The sequence below is a fragment of the Oenanthe melanoleuca genome, chromosome 15 (assembly GCF_029582105.1).
Source record: "Oenanthe melanoleuca isolate GR-GAL-2019-014 chromosome 15, OMel1.0, whole genome shotgun sequence".
Lineage (NCBI taxonomy): Eukaryota > Metazoa > Chordata > Aves > Passeriformes > Muscicapidae > Oenanthe > Oenanthe melanoleuca.
The window spans coordinates 10,650,857-10,662,040 of NC_079349.1; the positions used below are offsets into that span (position 1 = coordinate 10,650,857).

At 48.2% G+C, this 11,184-nt stretch overlaps 1 protein-coding gene across 1 annotated transcript; it reads right to left on the reverse strand.

The window, feature by feature from the left end:
• Nucleotides 1-424: 424 nt before the first annotated feature.
• PIK3IP1 (phosphoinositide-3-kinase interacting protein 1) lies at nt 425-7,319 on the reverse strand. The gene is made up of 6 exons (XM_056504485.1): nt 6,884-7,319; nt 6,619-6,735; nt 6,417-6,533; nt 4,254-4,448; nt 4,032-4,110; nt 425-2,026 (listed from the first exon to the last, which is right to left on the reverse strand). The coding sequence occupies exons 1-6, from the start codon at nt 6,945-6,947 to the stop codon at nt 1,819-1,821; spliced, it is 780 nt and encodes a 259-aa protein (XP_056360460.1). The 5' UTR covers nt 6,948-7,319; the 3' UTR covers nt 425-1,818.
• Between the last annotated feature and the right edge of the window lie 3,865 nt (nt 7,320-11,184).

The window sequence follows — 11,184 nt, forward strand, 5'->3', positions numbered from 1 at the left end:
GCTGGCTCTGATAGTCCCTCCTAGAGCACAGCAGGTTATGTCTCTACTGTACTTCTCAAGGGATGGAGCTGTTGTTGAGCAGCACCAAAGCAGAACTGACCCAGGTCAGTGCAGAAAGGGGCTGTAACCAAGAGTGTGTTCCTGTGGGCCAGCATGCTGAGTCACCCACAGCTCACACCCCCACAGCTGCTTTTCAGGAGCTGTCCCAGTCCAAGAGCAGCTGCTGGCAGCAGGGAGACAAACTCCATGCCCCTTTCAGTGCTGGTGAGTACAGGCACTGCTTGTAAGGATTTACCTTTGGGCCTGGAAAACTCAAGTGGCATCTTCTCTTCTCCTCAATTTAAAGTCTGAAACAAAGCAAAGGATGCTGCTCTGGCAGGAGGAATGCACAGATGTGCCACAATCCACACAGGTCTACAGAGCATTCTTTTTTTAAGCTTTAATACAAGGTAGCACGGTCTGCACCTTCTCATAATGAGGTATTTAAAACATCTTACAAATAAATGGTATTCAAAGGCATTTAAAAATAAAATATTTCCCTTTTCTGAATCAAACATTAACACTAAAACCCCTGCTGCCAAGTGCTGCTCCCTGTTAGGCCCACAGCTATAAAGCAGATGGCTGGAAAACTTACTTGAATGGCTTGAATCCCCTGAAGCAGGGACAGATGTTTCTCTGAACTGGCCTTGCCTTGGTGCCGTTAGGGAGACATGGCAGCAACCCTTCCTACCAAACCCCCTGAAATGCTAATAAAAGTTGTTACAAAACCTCTCTAATAGGGCCAGGCTCTGTAAGTAAGTAGTCTTGCTGCACAAGCTGAGTGCGTGACAGAGGCTGGGCCAGGAGCCCCACCAGAACTTCAGTATCTTACAAAACAGCTGCCCTGTTTGGTCCTTAGAGCCAGAACTGCTGCAGTGTGATCAGAATGACCTCCACAGCTTGGCCACTCTGTTCAGCACTGGCTCTGTAGGAAGCCAAGGGAGTTCAAAAGAGGATGTTATCTATCCTCAGTGTTCAACCTGCTGTAAGTAACTGAAGGGCAGTTTGTTTTCTTCACCCCACAACTATCTACCACATGCCCTTGCTTTCCTGATCTAAATGAGCAGGAGGCACAGACAGACCCCCTGGACACCTACAACTGTGGCTGTGCGTGTAGCACCACAGGGGAATAGAGAAGTGGCCTCAGCCCTGGAAGACCTGGATTTGTCAAGAGCTTGAGGAGAGCACTGGGGGTAAACATACTGCTTCTGGCCAAAGACATCCCTCAAATATGCTCTTCCGTGGAAAAAAAACCTGATCCAGTAGCAGGATTCTGGAAAGTGCTTCCAGCTCTCAGCCACTAAAGCAAAAAGGCAGGAACTATAATCAGAGTGTAATTATCTAGCTAAGTCTGACATGAAGCTCCCCTCAGTCCCTGCAGTACTGTTCTCTCCTGAGGTTCCAGGCTGAAACTTAAGTAACAGTGCACACCATTAAATAGGAAAAGAACAGAAAAAGAGGAAGCCACAACCATACTCCGGGCTATGGGACCTGTGGCCAGGTGTAAGCCTGGCCCATCATCCCCCCCAGCTCCTTGGCACACCATGGAGATAGGTGGGAGGAAGCAGCAGGGTCCACCACACCAGTCCCCAGCTGGCCGTGCACTGAATGGTGCCCCTCAAACAGATGATGAATAGCCCGTTGTTCTGCTCCTCTGCATCACCTTCATCCGGCCTTCATCGAAAAGAAAACAAAATAGAAATGAACACACGCAGCCCCTGCACTCGCAGTGGGCAGCTGGAGGCTTTGCTCAGCCCGTAGCGCTCCTGCCCGAGCTGCTCAGGCCCCGGGAGTCCCCGCCTGCCCCATGAGGGGGCCGCCCCCGTCCCGCCTCTCCTCCAGGGGGGTCTGGCTGGTGTGCACCACGATGGTGTTCTCATCCACCAGCTCGCACGCGGGGTTGCTGAACGCGGACAGCGGCAGCGTGATGCGCTGCATTTCACGCTCATAAACCTTCTGCTCGTGCTTCTCCTTCAGGTCCTTCCCCCTGCATTACAGCAAAAACAAAACATATACGTGGGGTTGGTGCTGCTGCTTGGGTGGAGAGTCTCAGTAAAGTTGATATAGTAGAGAAGAAGGGACTCTGCTCTCTAAGATAAACAGAGTTTTCAGCTGCATACAAAGGGCCAGAAATAATCCCTATTGTAAGCAGAGGATCACAGCTGAGCATCTTTAAAAAACAAGCAGCCAAGTGAAGTCTGTCCCTCCCACAAACTGGCCTATTGACTGACATTGCTGCTGATAAATGACTGTAAAGCCAGGCCCCTCCTTCAAACCACAGAGCTGCCATATGTTTCCTTATCCTTTACAGTCCCACAGCACTGCCTGGTACAGGCCCAGGGGAGAAGTGAGACAGTGCAGAGGCCACTGCTGTGGAAAACAGCTTCTGTAACCTGCTTCATCTGAAATAAATACTGGAGGTGGTGACAGCTTCTGCCTTCTGCAGCAAATCAAGCTGTCCAGAAAGTATTAAAGCTGACTTTAGAGCTGGCCTTGCCTTCTGTGCCTTCTGCCACTGCAGCTGTAACAGCTTAATGCCACAATCAGCTCCTCAAACCTACCTCAGTCTCCAGCCTGTTGCTAAGGGAAGGAACACCTCTGTAATTTGTGCTGCGGAAGAACTGCCTTGCTTTAAAAATGGATTTGGCATTAATAGCATGTTGTCTCCGGAAGAGCTATGTATACCAAAAACTACTGAACTCATTAAAGGTTTCTCACCACACCTACTACCCAACCTGCCAGCTTGCACATGCAATTTTGAGATCAAGGCAAGGAGGGAGACAGTAAACCTGCACTACAACCCTGCTGTGAGCTCTCTGTGACTGGAGAAGCAAAGCTCCGTTTGGACAAAGCCAATATTGGTCTATTGCTTCCTCCCGCTGAGGATAGGAGAGAGGTGGGACAGGCACCACGCCCTCCTCCTGAGGCTTGTGATCTCAAGCAGGCAGAGCTGCTGGGGTTTCCTGTCAGTATTTTGGCTGCTTTTCAAAGCTGCCTACAAGCGTGCAGCAGTGGCTGCCATTCCTGCCAGCACACAAGACAGCATTCTCTGAAGTGACACCTCAAATCAGATTCCTCGACAAGCAGTGCTCTGTGTTTTGCCCCTTATGTAACACTCCTCCCTCTGCTTTTTTTTCTGTCAGCATTTATTATAAACACTTACATAAGGACATGTCCCAGCTTGGGAAAGGGCTCCTTCTGCTTGGTTGTGTCAGACTGTTGTCAAACAGCCAAAACACAGAACAAACCCTCCCAGAGGAGGGAGCCTGGGCCTTTGCTTGCTGCAGTGACAATCACTGCTATTTGTTAATCCTGCCCTCTCTTACAACTAAGCAGCTTTCCACTTCCACTACCCTCAAACATTGCTGAGCTACAGAAACATTTCTGTCCAATACACTGAAGTGGCTGCAAAAAGAGTAACTGAAGTCCAAATCAAAACTGACCTTAAAGTATACAGGAGCTTTTTTAAAATGAACTTTGACCAAAAAAAAAGTGCTACCTGGTAGTGAGCTTCATAGGACTCAATACATGAGTAACAAAAAAAAAAAAAAAAAATTGCCAATTGGTTTTCTTCTAAAGATAAGACTAGAGAAATGAACAGGTGGCCTGCTAGAAGGATTGTTCTTTTTCTGATCAAAAGAAACTTCCTGTGAGGGCACCTGGGATCTTCTCTTTCCAGTTCTGACAAAATCCTTTCCCCTGGACACATCTGAAAAAGCCACATCAAGGTGCACAGGCACACACAAAACCCCAAACGTTAAAGAGGGCAATTTGAAACTTTAAATGAGACAGAACATCACAATAATGGGGAGATGGAGAACAGAATTCACTCTTCAGTAGTTCTTTCCTCAGTGTGACAAGTAAATTTGCTCAATGTGCCATAACCAAACATATGCTTCTGTTCCATTTCCTTGGGATCTGGTTGGGTCTGCAGTTGCTCACACATTCCTGGTCTATATACACCAGCTTTGGAACAAAGAACAGCCACTCACCTCTTATAGATGTATCCCAGGACAATTCCAGCCCCGATTGCAATGATTATCACCATCATGATCAGCCCCAGCACATAACCTTTGAAAAGAGGGGGGGAAAAAAAAAAAAAGTGAAAATTAAAGGCAGCAGATCCAGCTATAATGTTGCTTTCAGAGCCTCAAAACAGGTCTGTCCTGCCAGAATTGCAGGAATGGATCCATCATGTGATCCTGGGTTTGTACCTAGTGTTCCTAAGTCCTTCTTTTCTTTGGAGTTCATCTGTACTCTCTGACTGATGCCAATGACGGGCTGCACTGCGGCTGCCTCGCTCCGGGAGGGCAAGGTATCAGCTGGTTCAAACACCTGCTCATCCTCCTGGGAAGCACCAACTTCTGCTGTAGGGACTGGGGCTGTGGTAGGTGTAGTATCTGTAGTATCTGTTGAGAGGGGGAAAAAAATGTATACAACATACCAAGCACTTCCAAGTACTTCAAAACAACAAGTGCCTTGAGAGTGGGGCAGCTCTAGACTGCTATCACTGAACTGCCTTCAAAGCACACTGAAAAGCACTTGTTCCACCTTAAGCTGTTGCCAGAAGTCCTACCAAAGTAGACAAGAAATGTACTCCTCCCCCCACTTTCCTTTGACATGAACCTATTTAACCAAGAGTCCAAGGCACCACCACAGATGAGAGAAGTCTGACTGCAGAATGAAACCCAGGTTCAGGGCATGAGTCCAGAGGATGCACAATGACTTCATTTAGTGTATAGATCGATATACAGGCTGCAGCTTCAATCATGCTGAACAGACATGATCAAGATTATGAGAATCTCCATCCCAAATCTCCCAGGAGCCTATTTATCTCTCTTCTGCCTCAATCTTCCTGACACAGGGAAGTTTGACAGGAGACTCCAGCTGGTGTGAAAACAACCTGGGGATTTTCTTCCCTGGCCCTCTTTGCAGTAGTGTACCAAACTCTGATAGTCTGGGACACCACAGGACAGGCAGAGCAGCCCTCAGGCAGAAGAGCATTGACTGAGGACAAGTTCCTCCTTAGCCAAGGCCCAGAAAAGGCACCCAAGGTTCCTTCCCAGTCCTGTTTTTTATCAATGCTCCTTTTCATCAACAGGAATGAAAGATTTTCAAGGCAGTTTCTTCCTTCATGACATGGTTTAAATGGAAGCTGTAGCACTGTAAAAGCTGTGACAGTGTAAAATAGGTATCTATTACCTGTTCTACACAAACCCCCTTCCTTTTTGGAAATGCTATTCACAGTATGCATCCATGCCTGAAAACTCACTCCACCTGCATCTCTCCCCCACAGTAGGCAGTAACTCCATGTGGATTTACTATCTGCAGCCATTTTGAGTCTTTAGTAGAATGTGAAATGGAAGTACAGAAGGCAGTCAGAAACAGGAAATCAGGGGTCCTGCACAGTTAATTTCACGTAGGGTAAGCCAGGGCAACTGAACTAAAGTGAACTGTTGGACCATGAAAAGGTGCCCACTCTGAGCTGCAAAAATATGAAACCTATTAAACATGCAAATGGCTGAAAGGTCAGGTAACTCTCCTGATCCTAAAGCTGCAAGAATGTTTTGAGTAAGGATCTTGGCAGGCAGCAGAACTTTTTTTTTTTTTTTGCTTCAACGGCAAAAAAAGAGCAAAGTGAAAAAAAGGGGAGGGTGTATGTGCGTGGGAAAATTATTTACATGCAAGAATAGCAGTCTCAAGGGACAGTGGTATGAGTACATCTTGCAGGGCTCAGAAAGTAGTAAACAGTTCAAAAAACCCCAAGTGGTTACTCTGGTGTCAGTCAATACTGACACCTCTCTCTGAAACAGGCTTCAGCTACAGTTCTTTCAGTTCTTTTGGCACTGTTTCTCACTGCAACTCTCCAGCAGTAATCCAGTGTTTCCATTTCTTACTGTCCTCCCATTTCTCATTTTTTCCACATTATCCCTCTGCACCCCGTACTCAAATTCCCGCTGGCAATCCTTTTAACAGAAGGAGGCTTCTTTAGTCAGCCGTAACGTCCCACAGCAACAGCGCACCCACACCTCAGCAGTTCCTGGATGCCCAGAGCTCAGCCTTTTGCAACAAAGCTAGAGAGCGCTATAGTGATCAGTGGATTATGGGGGAGTGGGGGCTTTTCACAGGCCTTTTCTGGCACTAATGGAACAGCACTAGGGGCGGAGCACGGCATAGCTGGGAGGCAGATGTGCACACACAGGCGGGGGCTGGAAGGGAGCCCTGGGTACGCGGTGTTTCCGAGGAAGGTGCCGGCGTAGCCCGGGCTTGTTTGTGCGCAGGGGGGACCCCACCCTGGTGACAATCGCAGCCCCCCGCGGTACGGGGCAGGCCAGGGAGGGCAGGGAGAGAGGGGGGCCGGCGGCGGCCGCTCTTACCTGAGCAGTAGGCGATGTCGCAGGATCGCCGCTCGGGGATCCCGGTAGCGCCTCGGATGTAGCACCAGGGCGCGGCGCCGCCGTCCGGGTTCCTGCAGCTGTTGTGGTCCTCATCGACTGCCAGAGAGCAGCGGGCCGTCAGCGCGGCCGCGGCACCATCCGCTCCCCCGAGAGCCCCCCGCTGCCCCGGGCCCGGACCCACCTGCGGGGAGCGCGGCGCCGGGGCCGCTCCGCACCGTCAGCCAGTTGAGGCACGGGGCACCGCCGGAGGCCACTTGCCGGCTGCCGCGGTAGGACGCGCCGTTGCCGCGGAGGCACTCTGCGGAGAGACGAGCCGAGCCTTGCGGGCGGCCCGGGCAGCCCCCGCCGCTCCGGACCGCTCCCCAGCACGGCCCCCGCTTTCCCCACTGGGGTGTCTCCCCTCCCGAGACCGCCTTTGTCCCCCACAAAGCCGGGCCGGCACTCACCCTCGGCGCCGCGGGCGGCCCCCAGCAGCAGCGAGCCCAGCAGCAGCAGCACAGCGCGCAGCATCCTCGGCGCGGAGGGCGAGGAGCCGCCGCCAGCCCGGCCGCGCACCTCGGCTCCGCTCGGCGCCGCGGCGAGACCTGCCCGGCGCTCCCCTCCCGGTAAACAAGCGCCGGGCTGCGCTTCCCCCCCCGCCCCGCCGCCGCCGCCGGGTCCTAACGCTGCCGCTGCCGCCGCCCGCCCCCAGCAGGGGAAGGGGCGGCTGCTGCGGGGCAGGGCTCGGGCGGCCGGGAACCTGCTGTGCGCAGGGTCCCGAGCACGGACCGGGCACGGCGCTGGCTGCTCGGCGCCGCGGGGATGTTTGGCTCGACAGGAACTCCGCGTCCCTGAGCTTGGCTCCTACAGTCGCAGAAAAAGTCTGAGATCAGAAGAGGAGACTCTCCACACGGAACTACGCTTGAACGCTGCCTGTGGCAGGAAAAGTGTTTATCTTCAGAGACCTAAAACTGCTCCCTCCCCTAGAGAATTATCATGAAGGACTAAATCCTGTTGCCCTTATTTTCCCTTTGGGTGCCTTTGTTCTAAGGAGACGTTGTGGGGGTACACACTGCCACGGAGGCTGTGCACCTCCACCTTAAAGGGGTTTACATTCTCACCTCTGCTAATCCATTACTTTTCATTGACTCCATGTACTTACTCTAAGAGCTGTGCCTGCTTATAGAAAAAAACAAGGTAAACAGCATGAAGATGATTTAGAGTAGTTCTACTGCAGGCATCCAGCCACTATGATAAAGCCTCTCTGCAGACATTTCACACGGTTCTCAGATACTTCTGTTTCTAAATATGCCAAGGGATTCAGACAGTGCAGTGCCAGTGCCTGTACAGAAGCATGTGGAGTCCTCAGCACCGTTTCTGTTTGACACCAGTGAAAAACAAGCCACTGAATAGCTGGTCCTGCTTGACAATGAGCTGGCAAAGGCAGCCTGGGCCAACTGATGGGTTTATAGCCAAGGCACAGGCCTGCAGCATAAGGTGCTATTTCGGGCTTTCCCACAGAGTTCTTCTTGACCTTGGCCAACCTGCCTGCCTCACTTCTTTGCTTTGCTTTCCCTTCCTTTCTGTTACATGAGGTACAATCAAACCTTCCTTCTTAGAATAGGACAGGGAAGTTCCCTTCTTTTAAAGTTATTTGAAATCAGATGGAAACTGTAGAACACATAAGAAGTATTTCTATGCCAGGAAGCTGCTTCAGTGTTTGATGAATCACTTTTCAAGGCAGTGCTGGCTGGAGCAGTGGTCTTTCCCTTCCACTCCCAGATGTTTCCATCCTGGCAGTGATCTCTGTCAGGCTGCTACAGGTAATTGTGCAACAAACCTGCTCAAGGTTCTGATCCAACCCAACTTTTGCCCCTTTTTCAGCAGGTCATGAACACTTTAAGCCCTTTATAGCCAGCCTTCACCTGATGCATCCAGTCCATAATGGAGCCACAAAAACACAGATGTACCAGCATGATAGATGGGTAATGAGGAAACAGGTCAATTAAGCAGCACTACTGCCAAGTATGAAACCACAGGTCTTAGCACACATTTGTGTGACTCATGCTTTACGAACATGATTTACCACTACAGAAAATTTAGTTTAGTAATGTCACAGTAAAAAAAATATGGCTGCAAAAAAATCAAAACAAGAAACCAAAAACCAACTGTATGTGCCAGTCGTGACTGACATCACCAGCTAAGATGCAGCCTTTGTGCCATTATGCTCATTGTCTGCACAGACACCCTGTTACTGCATTCCTGATGCTCTCCATTTACTCTCTGTAAAGGCAAGGCTAACTGGAGTCAGCAAGAATTTTTAATAAGGGCTATTCAATCAAGCTGCCTGTTTGTAATAGTTCTTCATCACAGATTTTATGGGACAAATTCCATTCAGCAGAAACTGCACGGCCATACATGCATCCAGAGGCACTGCCTGTGCAAAACTTGGCAGATGGACTGCCAACCTGCACAATTAATTTTTTTTTGCTCATTTTATTAGATTAACTAATGCTTCCATGCCACCTAGCACAGAAAGCACCTCCTTCTGTACATACTGATCCAAGAACTACAGTAATCTGTGTGGAAACAAATCTCAGACCTTGCTAGCTCTCTCTCTCCTACTATGTAACAATATGAATTTGCACTTCTCATTACACCCAGCTAAGTTTCAGCAAACAATTTGAGTTTCTAGTCCACAGGATGACAATGGGCAATCTGGGAGAAATGCAAAAACCTTCATGTTAATGGTAAAGATCAAAGTCTTTCCCACAACTGACTTCTAAGCATAATTTTTTCTTTCATCTCTAGCTTTCTCCAGGATGAGGGAAGATTTATGCCTGGCAGTTTCACAGAGTTAAATTTAATAGGATGCCAGGTGGCAGCTGTCAGAGGCAGACTCAATTGCTCTTTCCACTGCTTGGGAATGAGTTTGCTCTTCTTGCTACACTTTGAGAGATTTAACATGACATTATTTCATTATTTGATTTTAAACTACCTAAACTAACAAGTAAGTTAATAGCTTTGTTGCTACTTCCTCACATAGTTTACATTTAGGCGTCTGTAGGTATATACACATCCACATATCACAACATATCCCCATGTTTCACAGGGGAATAGACACACTATTTTTAGGAATTAGGGACATTAAACATTCTCCCTAAACTCAGTGTGAACCAGTTTCAGCTGAGAGCTGGTACCTTTCTTTATACAGGTTCCAGAATGAACAATGTCTGCTTTCTCTCTCTCTCCTGTCTGTTAGATGCTCTGTCTTGTTTCCTTGTTCTACTTTTTCACCTGTGGAAAAATTCAAAGTGTTTTGAGATTAAAAAAAAAAATTTAAAAAATGGAATCTAACATAAAGCATAGCACTTTGTGCCAAAGGAGGCAACCCCAGATCTATAGCTCTGGAATGACTCCACAAGAAGTCATCAAACCCATCCTCCTTCTGTGGCCACAGCCAAGTGTGGTCTTGCCACAGATCTTGCCAGGCAGAAGTTAATCTAACCGCCCATGCAAGAACTAACATGCTTTATTACTTAATCTTACTAAATAAGACACTGAGGGAGTAAACAAAATGAGTTTTCTAATCTGAGTAATCTTTCTTAGCCAAATTAACATGGATTGCTTAAAATGGAAAAAGTTGACCATTGCCCTCCCTGTAACAGGGCATACATCATGTTCCCATTCCCCTTTCTTCTTCCTAGGTAACCAAAATAATTGTTCCAGTTTTCTCCAAAACTCATTTTTCTCAATTTTCTGCTTCTTTTATAAATGGCCATGCTTGAGAATAATGATAGTACAATTCTGAGACCTCACCATGAACAGAATATTAGAGCAGTTTGTGCTTAACCTTAAAAAGCTGTAAGCATTGAATGTTACTAAACACTACTAAGTACTTGAGTACTTGCAATTCGAAAAAAAGCAGGGGGTTTATTTCTTTGCTGCCTCTCTCTTGATCATGAAAACAATTATGGGTCTCACCTTTAAAAAGCCTTCTGTAAGCAATAATATAGGAGCTGGAAACCAATGTGTTTCATTTCTAACCTAGATACAATTTGAACATAATAAAAGAACATCAGAGCTGCAACAAAAGGATCAGATACTTTATGAAAATGAGCAGAGTATAACCAAAAATCAAGACAGAGGCAGTGATACAAAGGAGTCGGTGTGGAGCCACAGGAGTATCTGCTGGCACTGTTGCATCGTGCTGCTGACATGTTCAAGGGGAGGCTTTCTCCTCCCCCCTCAGTCTGACAGCATGAGCTATTGCTAAGTAAATGCCAGCTACAGCCTCCAAGGACTAACAAGGAAGTCTGCAGAATCAAAACAACCATATGCAATATTTGAACTGGTTCAGACTGGTTCAGAGTTTGCTCCACTAACTCAGAGTGCTTTCTCAGATGTGATTTTTCTGTATGGGCTGTAATAAAAGGCCAGAGGCCTCGGGAGGGCAATCTGTGTCCTATTGTTTACTGAGGAGAAGCACTGCAGCTATATTTCTCCAGCATTAAGAGATTAGCACTAAATACTCTCAGCGATCAGTGAATTGAGAAATTTCACACACTGAGTCCTCTCTGACAGCATCATTTTTTTGTCCTTTTTTGTCAAGAACTGCTCAGTGCCTTTCCAGTTTTCTCAGCACTTTTGAAGGGCCCAAGTGCTGACAAATATCTGTGTTCACACTGCCCACTGTAGCAGTTGTGAAGGTCCCCATGGATCATCCCTCAGCTCTTTCCCTGGCTGCAGCATTCCAATCTCAGGATCT